This window comes from Platichthys flesus, chromosome 20 (genome assembly GCF_949316205.1).
Source record: "Platichthys flesus chromosome 20, fPlaFle2.1, whole genome shotgun sequence".
Classification (NCBI taxonomy): Eukaryota; Metazoa; Chordata; class Actinopteri; order Pleuronectiformes; family Pleuronectidae; genus Platichthys; species Platichthys flesus.
Window position 1 is genome coordinate 18024727 of NC_084964.1, and position 20532 is coordinate 18045258.

The 20532-nt window shown below is 41.8% G+C and overlaps 4 protein-coding genes across 5 annotated transcripts in view; 1 reads left to right on the top strand and 3 right to left on the bottom strand.

Moving 5' to 3' along the window:
- Positions 1 to 6793, top strand: part of ttyh2 (tweety family member 2) — a 44984-nt gene extending 38191 nt beyond the window's left edge. The window contains exons 9-14 of one of the 2 annotated variants that reach the window (XM_062413976.1): positions 1274 to 1366; positions 1488 to 1580; positions 1961 to 2103; positions 2917 to 3102; positions 3184 to 3262; positions 5290 to 6793. In XM_062413976.1, coding sequence (XP_062269960.1) covers positions 1274 to 1366; positions 1488 to 1580; positions 1961 to 2103; positions 2917 to 3102; positions 3184 to 3262; positions 5290 to 5370 — 675 coding nt within the window. In that variant the 3' untranslated portion in view covers positions 5371 to 6793. The remainder of the gene's footprint in view (positions 1 to 1273; positions 1367 to 1487; positions 1581 to 1960; positions 2104 to 2916; positions 3103 to 3183; positions 3263 to 5289) is intronic. The other variant, XM_062413977.1, reaches the window with a different exon arrangement.
- Positions 6794 to 7078: 285 nt separating this feature from the next.
- Positions 7079 to 8160, bottom strand: LOC133931690 (collagen alpha-1(I) chain-like). The gene is made up of 2 exons (XM_062378628.1): positions 8023 to 8160; positions 7079 to 7668 (listed from the first exon to the last, which is right to left on the bottom strand). The coding sequence occupies exons 1-2, from the start codon at positions 8102 to 8104 to the stop codon at positions 7472 to 7474; spliced, it is 279 nt and encodes a 92-aa protein (XP_062234612.1). The 5' UTR covers positions 8105 to 8160; the 3' UTR covers positions 7079 to 7471.
- Positions 8161 to 10993: 2833 nt separating this feature from the next.
- On the bottom strand, positions 10994 to 11992 carry LOC133931836 (macrophage mannose receptor 1-like). The gene is made up of 3 exons (XM_062378781.1): positions 11956 to 11992; positions 11482 to 11853; positions 10994 to 11367 (listed from the first exon to the last, which is right to left on the bottom strand). Exons 1-3 carry the CDS (start codon positions 11990 to 11992, stop codon positions 10994 to 10996), a joined length of 783 nt encoding a protein of 260 aa, XP_062234765.1.
- Positions 11993 to 14255: 2263 nt separating this feature from the next.
- LOC133975767 (collagen alpha-1(I) chain-like) lies at positions 14256 to 16619 on the bottom strand. Its single transcript, XM_062413739.1, has 3 exons — positions 16456 to 16619; positions 15307 to 15498; positions 14256 to 14721 (listed from the first exon to the last, which is right to left on the bottom strand). The coding sequence occupies exons 1-3, from the start codon at positions 16535 to 16537 to the stop codon at positions 14714 to 14716; spliced, it is 282 nt and encodes a 93-aa protein (XP_062269723.1). The 5' UTR covers positions 16538 to 16619; the 3' UTR covers positions 14256 to 14713.
- Positions 16620 to 20532: the final 3913 nt, after the last annotated feature.

The following is a 20532-nucleotide window of genomic DNA, read 5'->3' on the forward strand; positions in this document are numbered from 1 at the left end:
ATGTATTATTCTAAAGTTATTTCGAGGAAGTAAAGTTCACGTGACCTACTCGTCAAAAAAATGCTCATCATGTGATCTGATGCAGCTCAGTTTCAAGCCGTTTGAACTTAAATATCTCGACATCCTCTGACCTGTGATTCCCTGAACCGGAGCTGGAGGCTGAGTTCATGTCGGTGCTGCTCACGTCTCATCTTTGTCAAGCTCGTTCTCTCCGGTCAGTGTGGTCTGTCTGTTCAGATCCTAAACTCACCTCAGAAAACCCTTCGTAGAAGTTAAAAATACTCGTCCTCTCTTCCTCTGCGCCCGTGTTCCTTCGTTTCTGAGGCCAGAAGCTGCCAAGATGATACCGAGCGGCTCCAGACGTGAATCCCCGCTTCAGCTCTTCTTCTGCTCTTATTGTCGTCATCCTCCTCTTCTTACCTTCCTTCTCCAATCTGTTTTTTTTTTTTTTTTTAATTCTGTTTGGCTCACATCTGCTCCGGCTATTAGATTGTGCAGCAGACATCAGTTTGACGAGGTTCAGACCCACAGATCTGGAAGGAATATTCAAATCAGAGGAAACCAATTACATTTCTGGATAGTTGAGGTAATTGACCGTATCCTGTTTCCGTTTAACTCCGTGCCACAGAGCCAGCTCCTCGTTAGGTTGTGCAACTGTGAAGTCTCTTCGTCCCTTTATGGTTTCTGCTTGAATGTTAATTAAAAAAAGAGGCACGAGGCAGAAGGTGCTGATTTCAGGTTGGGAAGTGATGATTCTGTATTATTGCGGTGAATATGGAGGCTTACTTTGCCCCCTGGTGGTGAGAATGTAAACCGACAAGACAACTACATAAATGTTGAATTTACATATGCTCACGGCCCGAAAACATTAAAATTAAGGAATATTTCACCGAAACTGAGCCAAAGACCAAAAGTCAAGTTTTACAGTAAAATATTATTATCCCGCAGGAAGTCGGAATGTGGACGAAAACCTGTTTTTGGTTGTCGTTTTCTTTTCCTAGTCTTTATTCAGGCGTGTGGTCTTTCAGTTTGTGAGAATGATTTATTGATTTTGTGACACTTTCACTCGAAACCCAGAGCTTGCATTCAAAGAGCCTCTGCCCGTGCTCAACCTCTGATATTTGTTGCTTTGACAGATTTCCTGCTTCAGCTCTTTTGGGAAAACAACCCCCACAAAACATGTTTTCTTTTCTTTCTTATTCTTTTCTACGTCCTGTGTCGTCTCCTCCATATTTCTCTTAATTCGCCTGATCTTCACCTTCTTGTTTTTCAGCCCCTGACCATCTTCCAGAGGTCCCTGACCACCATGCAGATCCAGATCCAGAGTCTGCTGCAGTTTGCTGTTCCTCTGTTCCCTTCAGCTGAGGTACCCCCCCCCCCTCCCACATGAATACTTACTCCTGTATATTGGAGTGTTATTATTATTTTAAAATCAGGATGAGAATAATGCTCTTATAGGTGTTTGATATCGTCGGTTGTCTCCGCAGAGAGACCTGCTGGGCATCCAGAATGTGCTGAACTCCTCTGAGGCCAGCCTGCACCAGCTGACCGCCCTGCTGGACTGCAGGGGGCTCAACAAGGTCTGTACACTGCCTCCAGCCACAGCCGCACAACTAGGTCAACAGGAGAGCAAGTAGCCAGGCAGGGATTCTGCATGAAAGTGAAAGCGGGACTAGGATCAGAGCCGAGCACGACACAACACAACACAACAGAGAGAATCTTTGTTTTCGTTGCAATGTTTGTGAGTCCCCTGCTCCGTCGGACTCGTACACTGTGACTTGTGTGTGCAGTTGAGTTCACATGAGTACTGTGCATGATATGAATGAAAGTACGCGGCTTCCTGGAGGCGGCACACAGCGACGCTCTGAGTGCTTTTTCATCTCTGACTCATTTCGTCTGCAGCGAAATTCGAACAAGGGCCATTAGAGCAAAGTGTGTGTTTTCTATCCGACCTCCTCAGGACTACCTGGACGCGATGGTGGGGGTGTGCCACGACGGCGTGGAGGGCGTGCTCTACCTCTGCCTCTTCTCCGTCCTTGCAGCCTGCGCCTTCACTGTCATGCTGTGTGCGATTCCCAGGGCGTGGAGACAAATAGCCAGCAGGTCAGTTCGCTCTCCGCTCGACTTCCTGCCCGAGCTCCCTCATTTCCCCCGTCCTGCCTCCGCTGTGCTGCGGGAGCCAACTCATGCATGTGTGTGAATAGTTCTTTTTTTTTAAATTGTACAAGAGACCAGATGTTTGGCCCAAAATGCAAATTCTCCTTTGCAAGGTCATGGATGAAAAAAAACCTCTTATGAAACTATAAATGACGTTAATCTGAAGTGTATCCTTGAAACGTCAGTGCTCGTCCATTTAAAGCAAAGTAGGTTTATGTTGAATGTTGTAAACCTTCCAGTACAACTTCATATTTATATATCAAAGCAGATATAGTGTTAGATTAATTTCCTTTCATTCAGTCGCCTTTGTTTTTGACCCATTTTTATACAATGATAACTTTTGAAATGTAATACAAGTATCATTTGATTGCTATAATAGGAAAGGAAACTTGAAAAAACATGATAATTCAAAGGGAAATTCACGATCTTCTATAATTTCTAAGCAGATTTATGGAGATTTACTCATTAAATACATGTGCTCGACCAATCACCAGTCAGCCTCAGCTGTCAATCAACACGTTTCATCCTGATCTAAGAAATAAAAAAATGAACGTGGACATGCATCACTGTTGTGTACAGTCCACTAACATGGAGGAGGCAGGGTTTGTGATCTTTACAGCAGCCAGCCATCTCAAGATGAACTGGCTTCACATTTCAGGGAGCCGTCAAGTCGTCCATCTTTATTCACAGTCATGGTTGTGACCTCCAGTTTGAAATCCCTCCGGACCAAACCAACTGTCTCCCGATGTGTCTCCGCAGGGAACAGGACTACGACGACATCGACGAGGAGGACCCGTTCAACCCCCGGGTGAGGAGGGCCCTCTCCCAGAACCCCGCCCTCCCCAACATGCACACCTTCTGCAGCTACACCAGCAGCATGGGCAGCCAGAGCAGCCTGCACCCCCCCGCCCCGGCCGTCTCCACCGCCCCCATGTCCGAGTACATGTGAGTGAACGGACGTAACGTGTGGAGCGTCACGACGAAGCTCCTTCAGCTTCTGAGTCACTTGTTTCGCTCTCCTCTCAGGAACCAGGCGGCTCTGTTCGGGGGAAATCCTCGCTACGAGAACGCGCCGCTGATAGGACGCGGATCTCCGCCCCCTTCGGTGCGTTGGGTCCCAGAGGCCAAGTCCTCGCTGTGATGTCACAGGAAGTTGTTTTTCACAACCAACTGCCTATAATTTCATTCATCATTTTAAAGTGTCGACTCAGGGAACATCCTCCTCTAAACTCCACGTTAATGCCACAGCCATGTTTACTAACGATTTAGAGAACTGTGCCTTTTGTCTGCCGGGGCTCACAGGAGGATGACTTCAGAACCAGGAGAGGAGAAGTAATGCAGTTAATATTTAATCATGAGGCGACCGGCGTTTAGCCGCTCTCAGGCCAAATCCCCAGGAGGAGGCGACGGGAGCCTTAAAACCAATGAAGGATTTCTTCATCCTGGAATAAATGGGCCCCCCTGCTGGGCCCCTTGTGTCCTGTCAGAGGACACAGATCAAAACAAACACGTTAACTTTTAAACAGCCTCACTTACAGAATAGAGCTGCAGTGGAATGGATTCTGCAGATATTCAATCATGAGCTGTGTTTTAGAGCAGAGACACATTTATCCGATCGAAAAAAGCACAATATTCCATTTTATCTCATTCTATTTAATCTATTTTCCACTTTTCATGTTTTTTTTTTTGCCTCAGAATCTTATTATTTTGTAGATCATCATAATATCACATGATCAATTCTTGCTTTTCTGTCAGTCGTCATCATCAGCCGCCTCAGCCTTCATTTCTAACTGGAGTGCATTTGAAGATGTGATGTTCTTTGCCTTATGACTTCTTTCTTGATTGTGAAGTACAATTCAATTCTCCCCCGTGACTGTGACTGTGCAGCACCATGCAGTCGTCTTCGGCTAACAGCTTCTTTTATATATTTTTGTGTGTGTGTCTGTGTGTGTGTGTGTGTATATTTGTTTGTTTATGTTCGTTTGTATCTTTCATTTCTGTATTTCCTCTTTTTTTATTTAATCAACTTTTGGAGATATACTCTCAGCCGTATAGAACCAGAGTAAGTCTTTTCAACTCTTCCTCAGGATTGACTCCCCCCTCCTCTTCTCCTCTGTTGCATCGATCACCTCTCCTCCACCTCTTCATCACTTTGTTTGGTTCCTGTGCGGTTCTTCCTGTTTGGCATGGCTTCAAACTCACAACCTGTTGTCCTCATCCCAGACGGTGTCTCTCTGAGTTAGTGTGGGACATCCGCCCCTGGTCCTCACAGGGTGGTACTGTAGTTGTGTCCCTGGATCTCCTCACAGTCGCCCCCTACTGTGCATGCAGTCCTGCTCCAACCATTCAGTTCTGTAGCTTGTACTGAACATGAGGTGTTAGCACCATGCATCCAGTAGTGATATGGAATCTATAGATTTAATTGTTATCGATGCATTGAGTTAGTTCAACAGGTTTAAATTAAAGGAAATCTCAACTCAACTTAGTCTTAATTTAGTTTAGAGTCTTTAAATAACAAATATAAATGAAATCTGATTTTACCGTCCTGAATCCACATGATCAAAGTGACCCATTAGTGATAGTTGTAGGTTTGTTGCTCTATTTCTTATGTATAGTGGCAGACAAAGGGTTTTTAAATCTGCTAGATTTATAGTTGGATTTGCACTGAATTGAACATACTCATAAATACCAGTCTAACTCATAAATATGTCAAATTGTTTTTATCATGATCCATGAAATATTCTCTGAGAAACGCCATCTAGCAAAAAATATAAGTACAAGCAGGTGTACACGATTTTTGCCAAAGTAAAATAATAAATAATACTGCCATCGATCCGTATGTACAAGTTTTGTTGAAGTCTATTATTCTGCAGGAGAAGTTTGAAGTGGATTAATTCTTAATCCTGGATCTCCATCATAATCCAGTTTAACTCCTGTGAATCCAAACAAACTTCATAAACCTTCTCAGACCTACAGAGAGTTCCATGTTGCCAAGAGGCAGATTCTCCGTGCACTTTTCCTTTAAGCCCCTCATGACATTGTCTTTGTTTTTAGCTGGTGATCAGAAGTGAAATCACGGCGTCGTCCTCTAACGTGTCCCCTGTGCTGTGTCTCTGTGTGTGTCTTCCACAGTACTCGCCGAGTATGAGGGCCACCTACCTGTCCATGACCGAGGAGCAGATTAGACACTTTGGAAACGACTTCCAAGCATAGACTTCTTAAACTGCCCCTGGAGGAAGACGCCGTCACACACACACACACACACATACACATACAAACACACACTCGACAGGAGAGGAGTGTGTCCAAGCATCACAAGGAACAGCGTAACGTGTCCTGCGTCTCAGGACAACATCAGAAACATATCTGTTCTGTTCTGACTCATCCCTTATTTCTGCCCCTAGTTGAACTTTACCTGCTCAAGATCGGTTTTGTGCTCCGTGGGCAAACTGACACGTTCTGAAATATGAACTGAATAATGCCTTGTTTGTCAGGCACGGGGGGGGGGGAGTTCAATATGCAGCTGATTAAACCTCCGTCAAGGCCGAGCAGTCGAGTCCAGCTGCACCTTTATTCCACACACTCGTCAGTTCCCTTAATGTGCCTGTTTTCTTTTTCATCCGCATCAATACATGTTGAAAAACGTCCCATATCACAATGTTGAAGAAAGTGATCAACTGATCTGGGATCTGCTCCCTGTGGCTGATCAACACCCGAGTTTAATAAGTTCCTCCCTCACACATTCTGCAACCTCCCAAGTTTGGTTGAAATCCCTTCAGTTCTTTTTATTTAATATTGTTCAGAATTACACAAACAAATATTCAAACTAGGACACAGATTAAAACGCATAAAAACACTCTGGAATCAATAGCTAAATTGATTATGGAAAAATGTGGACGGGGGGGGTGAAGACATAACCCCGGAACATTTCCAAGTTTGATTGACCTGCTCTTTATGGAATCACGTCCTTCAAATCTTTGAAAAGAAGGTTTGTTTCACTTCTGACAACGTTCAGGTCGATGAAGAAGGAAAAATATTAAAACACACGCTGCTGTGTTTTCTACATGTTGCGCTTCATGCTTGATAAACATGTGAAGCACAGAGAACACACCAGGGGGAGGAGCCGTCGAAATCTATTCACGTTCACACACACGTGAAACTTTATGTTTCTCCGGACACGAGACGACCTTGAGACCACGACCTCTGTAAATAAAAACAAATGTCCTATAACAGACTGTTGTCTTCTACTCTGATTTCATTTTGTTTATAAACAAACGTGCCATTTCTTTTTATATTTTTTCTAGTGCTGTGTGGCAGCGTCACATAAATGTTGTTTATCTTTCTAAAGAGCCATTAATCCATATCGTCTTTTGGGACTAACTCGATGAAGTTGTGATGTCTGCTGTACTTTGGAAGCCGCGCTGCACTAACTGTCATTAATGAGAATATTCAGGTCATTTTCTTTTTCCTCAGTACGCGGCTGGGACGACTAACAGTAGAGATTTAAAGCATTAGTCTTGATTTGTGTCTTTCAGCATGTTTCACTGTACAGGCACTGAGTGGTTCTGCTGTCTGTGGGGGGGCCCCCGGTTTCAGGGGCCCAACTGTGAGTTCAATAAACCAGTTTTTTTGAGTACTTCTCGGTGTGTGTTCATTTTGTTGTTGGGTGTTAATGCAACGTCATGTTTTACTCTCATGACGTAAATGATGTGGGTTCATTCAATGTGTAGTTGGGAAACCAAAGACTGTTTGTTCTCCAGTGAGGTAGTTTCTCACTCTCTCCAGCAGAGGTCAGTATAGTGCTGCAGTAGAAGCTGCATTAAACCTGGAGGGAGTTTATTTTAGTTTAGTGACGGACAAACCAGGAGGTAAAATATTAATGCGGATCACACAAGACCTACAAACGAGCCAGAGAAAACACGACAATCAACATATTTAATACATAACTGCAGTGAAATCGACAATAGAGTTTAAATATCCTGCTTTGATTGTTATTAATCCAATTTTGCTCCCATTAAAAGCTTATGTAAGAAATATTGCAGAGAGGCTTTAATTAAGTGCTAATGATTAGCGTCTTACTTCTCTCAGATATTAGCATTTATCAGGTTGTGAATCGAGGGCTTGTGCATCTCCACAAATGTTGGCTATTTAGAGATTCCCTTTGAAAAATGCTAAAATCAAAGATACAGAGGTCAACACATCCAGACTCTAAGTGTCTTCTATAGGTACAGCTTTGTTATTGGCAAGCAGGCAGGCTCAGGGCCTCAATCCACTCATGGCCCAGGAGCCTCAGATTGTCAGAGACAAGGTGGGATCAAGGCGGCGTACCATCATCAGGGCAGATGGGGCAGCACTCTCCTTTTGGGTAGTCGCAGTTGGGTGTGACCACGCAGATCACCTCGTTGCACATGACAGATCCACCCTCGCAGAAGCAGGTCCTGCAGGGCTTTGGTTTCCATTCACTCTTGTCCTTGTAAACCTTTCCATCTAATGTGCAGCCACCGGGTGGCACTGAAAGGAAAGGAGAGAACCGCGGTGAGATTGGTAAATATCTGAGTAAATATCCCCATCCCCCCCCCCCCAAAAAAATAGAGTGATCAACTGGGTTTGAAGTTCTATGGGAGCCAGATGAGTCCCTGCACCAGACAAGACAACTTAAAGCTCATAAAACTGGAGCTGCTTGGATCAAATGTGACGCACAAAACCAAAAATTCACTTTTTTCAATATTGTACTTGCAATGAACGCTGATGTAAAGACCTGACCTCTGGTATGAAGCTCGGACCCTTTGATCAATGTCTATCCACATCTCGAGGGGGCCACAAGTCCCCAAACAAGTCAATGCAAAGTGTGAAAGTGATACTTACCATCATCCTCGCCTTGACCTCTCGCCAAAAGCACCGCTGCACTCAGCAGCAGCGCTAACTGAATATCCACAAAGCTGAACATGTCTAAATATTACTCATGCACGGCATGGTTCGGTCTTTGCGTAACTCCAATCCAGATCCCAGCAGAAACTCCCTACTGCTTAAACAAATGACTTGGCTTTTATATGCCACACAAGTTTTGGGCAGAGTCCCTCCTTCATCAGAGAGAGGGGCCGTCTTTAGAAACCGAGTCACACAAGGTCACGGTTCAGCTCAAACGTGGACGATGAGCGCACTCGTCTTCTACCACCGGCTCTTCACCGTGCAGTTTTGTGTTCGTTCAGGTGTTTTGAGAATAAATCATTTTCCTTATACAAGTGAAACACATCAGCCTTCAAAACATGCAGGCTGATATGCAACCAGCTGCAGATTCATCATGTCCCACAACCACTGCATCCAAATCAAATCTACCAACCTGAGGTCAATATGAATTGTGAACATTTCTCAAGGCATTCATATATTGTATATTTTTCCTCGAACAACTTTCATCTTTCTAATGAATAAGATGTGCCGACATAATTCAGAATTATTGTCAATCCTTCAAAAGTCAACATTAATCCAAAAGCACACAGAACAGAGATATTAAAAAACATTGTACGTCAACCTGTGCAATAATCCACCAAAAGAGGCATGGCTGTCCCATGATGTTAGAGACAGGGAGGGAGGGAGGGAGGGAGGAATCCCTGGCAGATACACAAAGCATTCTGGTTACACTGGTGACACGTTGCAGCTTCTACAACTACAGAATGGCCTGTTTACATTTCAACAAAGAAGCATTAACACCATGAAAGAAAAATGCAGGAAATGTTCAAAACTTAGTTGCAAGAGAGGTTGCATGAATGCGTCATACTAGCAATGAGAATTATGTTTTGCCAAATGATCCTGAATTCAACATTAAAAAGTTGCACAGCACCCCCCAAAGGAAACTTAACTAAACTCATTCAGATTTGATTAAACCATTAAAACAACCACAGAATTCCCTCTGGACGTTTGTCTCCTCCACGTGTGCACACTCCGCACAAACTTTGTGTTATCGTCTTTATATTAGTTAGTAGCTGAGAAAATGAATAGTCTCCAGGCGAACAAACTGTGTGGTTATTGAATTAGTTTGCACCAAGCAGGTATTTCTGGTTTTCTTAAGCACCTGTTGCTCATCTACTGAAGGCAGCACGTCTGCTCAGACACCTGACGATCACATTATGTAACAGGAAGGTGATACTGATATGTAAAGTACACTGATATCACAAAAAGGTGCATCTTCTTTCCCCTCTGGTGGTTGGCTAAAGTCTAAGTCATTACCCCAAAATGTTTCTGTTATTTCAGGTAAGTCCTCTTCCGCTTACGTTTGTCTAAGTGCGTTTTTTTCCAGTAAGTTTGGTAATAATTACATTTTCAACTTCATTTAAATGCCATGTTCAATTCATCATTATTATTCAGGGTTTTTTATTCTTCAGACTCTTCAAACTCTGACAGGCTTTTATCCTCCATACATTTTCCATAACAGTTTTTTAAATGAATTGCCTGTTTTCATGTATTTTCTTTAAATGCATTGTTGTAAAGCACTTGGGCTGCATTTCATATCCGAAAGAAGCTACATATATAAAGTATACACCATCCTTTTATACATATTTTTGTTAATGCTGTTTTACAAACTGTATAAAGGCGTAAATATAAATTTGTCTTGGTTTAACACACACACCCTCAACCTGATCTGGGTTGTTATTAATATGATAAGGTGATGTTAAGAACAACACAGGAACTACAACTACTCTCTAATTAGGTCTAACACTGTGACAATCATTAGCATCTTACGTTTTGTCAGATATTAGCATTAATCATGTTGTGAGATCAGGTTTGTTTTTTAATTCTAAATCCCCTTGTTTCTTTTTAGCACATGTGTCAATCAAACTATCAATGGACTTCACGCCAGCACAGGTGTTACATAGGTGAACTGCAGGGCGTGGCCGGGCAAGCTGGTGTATATAAAATAAATGTCGATGCACCTTGAGAGCAGGGGGATCATTCCCCTTATATATATAATATGTAATGGAGTGTGGAGGTTATCTCTTCACTCAGAGAACCAACACTACAATAAACCAAGTGTTCCGTTTATTTGATGTGGCTGTACCTCATGTGTTTTCTAATGAGCAGTTAAATATTATTGTTACACTTCCAAAGCAATCAAACATAATCATTTAAATATAAATTAATATTAAAAGCCTAAAAAGCCTGCCTCTTGCAAATATGATGATCAATACTGCCGTGGCAAATTGATTAGTCCACTATGACCTAATATCACAGTTTACCAAGAAGGAAAAAGTCCATTAAAAGTTATAATTAGCTGGTCATGTTTGGAGATATGAGGAATTTGGTAACACGTAGCGATCTCTGCTGGTCACTATTTCACTACACATATTTAGTGAAGCTACTAATTTGTGCTGCAAAAAGTATTTTATATCAAAAAGAAAATAGAAGAACATATAAGTCATTTATTTATGTTGTATATACACATATTAATTGATGCATTTAATTTTTACACATTTTTGTCTGTCTAATTAATCTTACCAATCTTTTTATATAACACAGGGGTTTCCATAAAACCAAATCCAGTGAATTTTTAAGTTTTTTTTGTAATTTTGCTTTTAAATCTAACAAAAAAATGAGTGAAGGAGTCTGAAACCAGACAGAGTCCAAATGTTCCAAAGTGTCAGTTTGTCTTGAAAAACCATCACAGAGCAGATTAATGAATTGATAAGTACATCACAAGACATTTCAAGTTTCTCTCACTGTAAAGAAACAATAGACAGAACAATCATCATCCAAATACGAAATTAATGCATTCATTTTATAAGAATCACTGTCGAGACAATAACAGTTTATTTAATGTCAGGATGTGCTCTCTCTCTCTCTGTTACTCAAGGAAGCACCATCCACGCATGTTGTAGCAGACAAATGGTTTTGGTTCTTCACAGGAAAATAACCTCCATTTTCCTTCATTCTCCAAATCTGCGACACCACATTGGACTTTCATCGAGCCGAGTGGGTGTCGCCTCTGATACCAGGAGCTGAATGAGTAGTTACTCCCGTCGGACCAGTAAATCTGATGATCTCTGTACAAACCGATCCATGCACAATTGAGAAGTGCACTCAATTTCTTTATCTTGTCTCTGTCAGTGTAGCTCCTCACAGTGGCCAGATCTGTGAAGTGTTCTCTGCAGTACCTCTGAGCCTCAGTCCAATTCTTGACTGTAGTCACTGGCACAAATTCAGAATCCTCTAATGATCCTGCAGTTAAAATTGAGACAAAAAGAGGGGTAGTTGAGATCACACAATGGTTTTCTAAATCATATCTTAGACATTATGTTATAAAGTAAAGATCAATATAAAGCACATCATTACCATTGTAGCAGACAAATTGATTCTGTGCATGGCATTCAATATCATGCCATTCATCATACTTCTGGACCACACAGAGCTCATTGGCTTCTACATTGAGGGGGTCAGTAAGAGCCCCGTTCCTATATTCAGCTCCAGTCCCTGTGAACCCATCTGACCACTTCCAGTCACTCTGACTGTACAGGCCGATCCAAACCTCAGAGCTGTCACCAGCGGTGGAAACTATGTTCTTAAGTTTCTCCAATTCTTCAGTGTTTTCAATAGTGGCCAGGTCTGTGTACTTCTCTCTGCAGTAGCTCTGAGCTTCAGTCCAAGTCTTTGCATCAGACACAAAGTGGCACTGATGGAGGAGGCATGTGGAGAAGGTGAGGCACCCTGAGGATGAAACCAGTTATTTTTGTTATGTATGAGGACTCAAATTAATCACTATATTCAGATTTCCTGTTAGACATCATACAAACAATGAAATTCACTGACCTGAGAGACACAAGACACCAAGGATGATCCCTTCCATCCTGATGCTGCTCTGTGGACTGTCTGTGCCAGTGTTCACCTCTAACACCTAACTTAACTATTTCGAGTGCAGCTTTAGGCACATGTAACACCCAGCTCCTCCTCTTCTACTGACAATACTCAGTGTTCTGTTGAACTCTTTATGCAAAAAGGCAAAGATGCAAACAATATCATATTTCTCGTTTATCTCTGGAGGCATCTCACTATGCAGATAGTTCTGGTCGTATCTGACCCTGCTGGTCTCTGCCTCCACCCCTGTGAAGGTTTGTCTTGCTCACACCGTGGATCCAATTATACCTCTGTGACAGGGATGTTGGAAATGCTTATCTATTTGTGTTGTGATCACCTCTAATTCCATTGAATATGTGGATCAGATGAAAACAAGGATGAAAAGAGAAGAAAAATAACTGATGATGGTGAGTATTATTAATAATAATATTATTGTTGTTGTTATAATGCTGTCATCTATTAATCATTTTCATTATAACAAGCAGTCTGACAATAGTTCCTGGTCTCTCTCTCTCTCTGCTTTGCATTGTAAATCCTCTCTGGCAGAAGTTCTTTGTATTCACTCATCTCCCTCAGGGTTATCTGATGTCATCGATCTCTGTATTATATCTGCCCTGGTACTATGAATGTGTTTCAGGGTGGATTTTGGAAACTTGCTGATTACAGAATGTCTGCTTTCACAGTAGGGTCCTTCAGGTCCAGAGGAGTCCTGCAGTTTCACTTCAAGAAGGAAGAGAGAAAGAAAACACAAGTTTACATTGGTACTAGCTTTGTGAAGAAGTACTTTGATCTTTTATTCACAACACAGTGAGGAACCTCTGGTCTCCAGGCTGCATGTTCTCCATAAGACAGTTTGATCAGGACTGTCTGGCAATTCACAAAAACCAAAATTCCTGATGTAAAGTATTTAAATATAAGGGGCTCATTCAAGGGGGAAAGAAGTCAACATTTTTTTGAATTTAGATGAAACAAACTAGTTTCACAACAGTAGGATTATGATATTCTGCCAATCGATCCCTTTCACCAAAATCTTACACACTGAACCTTTAATTCATTCCATGTTTACCTTAGCTCTATAGCTTTGAACACAGACCATTAAATATATTAAGAAATGTTTTTCTCATTCAAGCACATTGTGTTCTTTCAAAAAATCGAAAGTTATTAGTTTATTTAGACAACTGACAGGACCTTACCTCACGAAGCATGCAGCTGAACTGGGAGAGTTGTGTGATGCAACAATATGATCGATGACATTCATGGTCTCAATAGCTGCTTCTTTCTGATATCTCTGTCCCAGTTACTATACTGTAAAGGTTCCTGATGCTCACAGAGGAATCAGGGCTCCTCCTTGGTTTTCACATCATGGACCATAGAAACAATTCACATTATGTTGTTGTGGGTCCAGTAATTTTTTCTCTTTCTTTAAGATTGCGAGATGAGTGTTTGTGAGGATTTTTCAGGAAATAATTTAAGTATCTTGACTGAAAAATAAATCAAGCACGTGTGCGTGTGTTTGTGTGTGCGTGCGTAAGTGTGCCTGTGCCTGTGCGTGAGTGTGAGCGTGAGTGTGTGTGAGTGCGTGTGTGTGTGTTATATATTTGGTAGAAATCATCTTTTCTCTTCGCTTTCTGATTTTTTTTCACAAGTAAATTGCTTTATAAGGATCCATTATGATAATTGTATTTCACATTAGAATAAACCATTACGGGAACATTTCTGAATAAACCACATCTAGCTTACACTTCACAACCTGAAACTTTTACTTTGCAGGTGAACAATTGAGTAATGGAACACTTCAATTGCTCTGAATTGTATTACTCTTCTTCATTCTTTGCGTCAGACAAAACAGGCGAAATTGGCGTTCGAATAATAAGATCACAACCGCTAACTTTATTTAACATTTGTACATGAAAGACAATGGAATCAGGTAACACCCCCTAAAGTGACATTTTACAATATATAATGTGAGCAACTGCAGGTGAATTAGTCTTTTGTGTTTGACATGAATTTGAACACTTGGTGATTTTCCTCCTGAGAGGATCTGGTCCACTGCACGTTGTGTGGAGTGGGGTCGTTACCACATGACCTCCCGTATGAGGACGTACGGTTTCCACCCTCTCTCCACGAGGACCATATTTACCAGCAGCCCTCTTGTTTGGACTGGTCCCTGGACTGGGACCATTTAGCGGCGCCACCAGTGAGCGTGTTAAGATGATGAAGGTTGTGGAAATGATAATGAGCATCATGACTGGGAAGCTGCTGAAACCGGGTTATTTATTTATTTATTTTCATCCATTTATTAGGACGGCTGGTCCTCCTGGGGCCCAACTCAGAAACTATACAACAGGACACAACAAAAACAACTCATAATGATTCATATTTTAATAGAATAATAATGAACAAGAACTGAATCAGAAACAGAGGAGCCAAATTGTTTCAACTCACCGACCCTTCAACAACAACACAAGTCAATCACATCAGAGCTGAATTACACAGGTGGTTTCATAGAGAGAAGGTCAGCCAGCAGGAAAACGACTGCTCCTCCTGGTTCCTTTGTAAAGATCAAGTCCTTGAAGCTCAAGCAGCAGCATTCAGCCCGATCCAAGCACAAGTCAACTTGATTACACTGTGACCGCGAATCGGCACATTTTTCTGGCTCTGCAGCGGACAAACCTCCTCACCAAAGGATTCCTGTTCTTTTTCATCAGCCCCTCTAAATCCCTATTGAACCAACGAAGAAGAAAGTGTCAACACCTCTTGAACATTTATGAGAGAAACATTCGTAACTATGAACATTTACAAAAGGAAACGTGGCAGCAGAGGTGTTTGGGTGAGGATTAGCATTAAACTGTAGCTCACAGCTATCTACAGCAGCTCTAAACAAGAAGTCAGTGCTGGCTCGAGTTTGAAATACAGAGTGATTGTGAATCAAAAGTCGACCTCTTTGATTCAAAATCATTTCAGCAAAAGAATAAGTGGAAAACAGAGGTTGTTTTGGGAGAAATGAGACATGTGTAGGCCATGTCGCAGCCTGCACAGGTAAGCATGATGATGAGAAGTAAAACATGCACTGCCAGGCTTCAGGAAAGAGCAGGTGCAATCCGTTGTTGAAAGAATGCATATTGAAATTGAAATGAGGTAAAAACAAAGCGACTGAAAATCCTCAGGCAAGCAGGCAGGCTTAGGGCCTCGATCCATTCACGGCCCAGGAGCCTCAGATTGTCAGAGACAAGGCAGGAAGGCACTAGGTGGCGCCACAGAGCTTGTTAACCACACAAAAGGCTGAGGAGGATCAAGGCGCTGTACCATCATCGGGGCAGATGGGGCAGCACTCTCCCTCTGGGACGATTGGGTTGGTGCAGCCGGATGGGTACATGCAGCCCGGCATACTGCACATGACGCTTCCACTGTTGCAGAAGCAGAATTGGCAGGGATCTGGTTTCCATTTATCTTGATCACCGTACACCTTTCCATCATATGTGCAGCCGCCTGATGGCACTGAAAGGAAAGGAGAGTTTGGTAACAGTCAGAGTAAATATCCCCCCCCCCCCAAAAAAAAAAAAAACACAGAGTGATCAACTGGGTTTGAAGTTCTATGGGAGCCAGATGAGTCCCTGCACCAGACAAGTTAACTTCGCTGATGTAAACCTCTGGCATGAAGCTCGGACCCTTTGGCCAATGTCTATTTTTGCAGACAGCAACCTTTGACCTTTCTGTCCCTTGATCACTGTCATCCAGGCCACAGTAAGATTTCATTTGGAACACGTTTATAGAAGGATTTGTGAGCAGAAACAAAGTTTCTATGGAAGTTTAACATCAGGGATTGTTTTCTAGATAACCTGGGCCTGCGTCAGGTCAGAATACAGAATTTCATGGAGCAGAAGGACCCACAAGTCATTATCCAACATCTGCTCGACTGCAGTGAAGGACTTGCTCCTGTGGCAAATAACTCAATCACATTTCAATCTGGTGTTTTGGGAGTTTGAGGCCTTGAAGGAGCGAGCACCGATGGATCCACAGTTCCAGTAGTGGCCACAGAGCTGCGCTGTTGGCCTACAGAACTGTGTCTTCCGCACCCTTCTTCTCCTGCTTGGTTATTAATTGGCGTCTTGTCCTTTTTTTTACTGTCGACGTCAGACTTTAGCGATTTTTCCACTGCTGCTTTTTTTCCAGCAAACAAAGCCCAGTTTGATTTAAAGAGGAAATATTTAATTTGATTGTGTCTGCACGTCAGGGGGAGAGCATCAAGCCCATCAGAACAAATCCAAGTCAATAAATTCCTACTGGCGTGCAGCCTCACTGGGTAATACCTCATCCCCATCACTGGAGCCAGGGATCCCGCAGAGGAGAACCAGTCCTAGCAAACAGCGCAGCATCCTCGCGCTCTATCCACATCTCGAGGGGGCCACAAGTCCCCAAAACAAATTCAAATCAAAGTGTGAAAGTGATACTTACCATCTTCCTTGCTTAGACCTCTCGCCAAAAGCACTGCTGCACTCAGCAGCAGCGCTACACGAATATCCACAAAGCTGAACATGTCTAAATATTACTCATGTACGGTAGGGTCCGGTCTGTGCGTAGCTCCAATCCAGATCCTAGCAGAAACTCCCTACTGCTTAAACAAATGACTTAGCTTGGCTTTTATATGCCCAGAAGTTTTGGGGAGGTCCCGAGCGCAGCAGATCACTTGTACATGTTCAAGGGGCAGAGTCCCTCCTTCATCAGAGAGAGGGGCCGTCTTAAGAAACCAAGTCACACAAGGTCACGGTTCAGCTCAAACGTGGACGATGAGCGCACTCGTCTTCTATGCACCAGCTCTCCACCGTTCAGACGTGTTCGTTCGCCCTCCTGTTTATATTTTCGGTTATGCAGAAGGTGCTTTTGTTTAAAAGCTTATGTGATATGTTCATTTGGACTTAATGGCTTCTTTAACAAAACAGGGAAAGGGCTCAGAACTATGTCTGGTGATGGAGAATGAGGTCTGCGCAGTTTACGCACAGGGAGGAAACCAGATGGAGATGAAAACGTTGCCAAGAGCATTTCAAGCTCCAGTGTTTTCAGACTAAATCATTATATACAAGTGAATCATATCATATAAGTTAGCCTTCACTAATCACTGTCCCAATACTTTAATGCAGATGTCTTCAACAGGGGGTCCGTGACCCCTAGGGAGTCCGCGGAGGTACTGCAGGGGGGGTCGCAAAATCTTTGATTGATTAGACAATTTTTTTTTTTTTTTTTTTTTTTTTTTATTTATTATTATTTTCAAACCAATTTTCCCCCCACAAATTGAAATGTCTTTAAATACACATTTACCTCCAACATATTGTGAGGCTGATATGACCCTCTGCATGACAACCTCCATCCGTCCAAGATTAGATAAGATGTGTGCTACCCATCAGGGTCCGACATCTCACTAATGTGGGCATATGTGTGTCATCCGCAGATGGCATGAGGATTCAGTGTCCCCTCTACATGCATGTTTAAAATAAAACATGAATCTGTGATTTACTTTAATAGCTCAGTGTTGCATGCAAGATGTATGTTTATAAATGGCAGTGGCATGGCCACCCTGTACCTTGCACATGTTTGAATTAAAAACATGAATAAATTCACCATTTGATAAGCTTAGTATTGATTGCAGAATAACAGGGTGGCTATGTTTATACAAGGCACTAGGCCCAGTTTAATATAAAACACAATTTTATAGGGGAGAGCGGGGTAATGTGGGACATCACGTAATGTGAGAAACCCCCTGTATCAAGGCAACGGAACACATTTGTGGTCATTTGACCAATATATTTTCAAGCCCCTCCCATTCCCCCCTTGCCATGAAGGAGAAGTGGGTGCTTTTGCTGTGGAAAGTATGTTTTTTCACAAAAAATAGTTTTTTGCATGTAAAAGTAAATTTTCTTGCTTTGAACTTAATCAACTGTTGTGTCAAAACAAATTGAATCAGGTAGAAACATTTATATCATACATGTTGGTGAACTTCCAACATATAAAACCATGTGGTTGATGCTAGCTGAAGATTAGCCTGAATTGATAAGAGATGTTGTTTTTTCTAAAACGGTGGCTGTGGGGTAAAGTGGGACAGTGTCTCACTTTACCCCACCATGAAGCACAAGTTAAGTTTAGTCTTAAACATATTCTAGTGTTATATTACATTATACATGTTTTGTTTTTTAATGTCATAAACATTGGAGAAAAGCCATCATGCCAAGAAACTATACACCAGAAAGACAACCTGGGGCCAAACACCCCTCACAGAGATGGAGCGTGCAGCCACTGAGGTCAAGGAAAGAAGTCCTTAAGAAAAGCTGGAAGGGATTGAAATATTGATAAGACAACCCTCAACAGATTCATAAAGAAAAAAGAGAAAGGGAAAGTAAAGTCAGTAGCCTGGGGTGCAGTAGCTGAGGTAAAGATAATATTCACAGATGAGATGGAGGAGGAGCTTGCCAAACAACTAGCTGACCAGTTCCATGGCCTTGCTCCAGTTAAGAGCCGTGAACTGGCATTTGAATACGCAGAGAAAAACAATATCCCTGTCCCTGCCAATTGGACAGAGAAACAATGTGCAGGTAAGCTAGGGTGTGCAAGAGATCACATGAATCATAACTGTGCTTAATTGACCTATCCCCATGATTCTGTTACTAGTCCGATATTAGTGGTTGTCAATTCTAGCTGTCTGGATTTTAACTATTACAACATGTGTTGTTATGGTAGATTTAAAGTGGAAAAAGTAAGTGTCCCACTTTACCCCCGTCTACGGGACAAGACCACAAGACCACTTTTTTTAAAACAATCATATTTTCACTGCCCTTTGTCCTGAAGACATTCTGATCATTTCCATTGCTAGAAAATATCCTGAATTAATGGGAAATGTGTAAATTTTACTGATATATCATTTTAGCTCACCTAGAGGGAAGCAAATGGAAAAAATGTCCCACATTAACCCGCTCTCCCCTACTGTATATATATATATATATATATAGTAGGGGGTCCCTGCTCCATCTCTTGCCCAGTTTGGGGGTCCTTGGCCTGAAAAACGTTGAAGACCCCTGCTTTAATGGGATTCCTCATTATTCAGTGAGCAGGGTAAACACATTGCCAAGTACAATCTTCACCTGAAGAACATGGGTCTGGTGTGTGTGCACACGATTTATCTGATTTATCAGGTGGCTGATAACAATTGGCCGAAATGAGTCCTTCACAAATGTGCTAGTATCTGACTTTATGTTGGCTGATATGAAAACTTTCATTTTACAGAATAACTAATTCGGAAAAGATGCATTTATATTTACATTGTATATGAAAAAATGATTTCTCTTGCTTGATATTAAAATATCTACCCTTAATCACATTTCGTTCTCACAAGGGTTTGAAAATTACAATCATCGGAATTATTGCCAATTTCTTTCATATATTTTGGCAGATATAACGTTATTGGACATTTTCTTTACATCGTATTTCCGGCATCGACCTCATAGCATATTGATAAATTCAGCCTGGAAATAAGTTTCTTGAGTATTTTCAGAGGAACTGATCCTGTCTTGACTTCTGGATTTGAGCAAAGCGTAGTCACCATCCAGCAAACCACAGGAATGTGTTTTTCTGAAACAACAGGCAGACGTTTCCTCTGAGCATGTGCAGTAGATCCCTCTGGACTCCATGAGATCGAACTCTGAGTCCAGCCCAACGTGTTCTGAGTACTTCAGAATGGTTGAGAAGAAAACAAAAGTGATCTCAGTACAAAATAATGCAATGTGCTCTCTTCTCCCTCCCCTAAGATCCAAAAAAAGCCTTCTCTTAGCAGATGATTTTGAAATACCAAATCTTTCAGTCAAGTTAACAGATTCTGATCACATGCTATGATAGCTAGTTTCTTTAACTTTATTTTGCCTCACTTCCCTTTTTTCATGGTTTGTGCATAATAATCCTGTATTCTAACAGATATGTACTCGTTTAAAGTACAGTACAGGATTATATAAACCTTACCATTTGACATTTTGCAACCTAAGTCCTCTACAAGAACTGAATCGCATCCTAATTGCTCTAATGGTGTTAGTGTCTCTGACAGACAGGTAACACAGGTCCCCAGACTCAGGGGCCCAACTGTGAGTTCAATAAACCTGTTGTTATGAGAACTTCCTGGTGTGTGTTCACTTTGTTGTTGGGTGTTAACACAACGTCATGTTTTACTCATAGACGTCAATGATGTGAATTCATTTAAAAACTTTTGTAGTTGTGGCAAAACCATCTAGTTTGTTCTCCAGTGAGTTCGTTTCTGACTCTTTCCAGCAGAGGTCAGTATAGTGCTACAGTAGAAGCTGCGTTACAACTGCAGGGACTTTATTTTAGTTTAGTGACGAACAAATCAGGACGTAAAATATTCAATAATAAATGTACAAATAATGGATAAGGTGAATATAATATATTTAGTAATGATATATTAGATGGAGGGATGGCTGGATACATAGTTAGATAGGTTGATTGATAGACCGATAGATAAATAGATAAATAAATGGA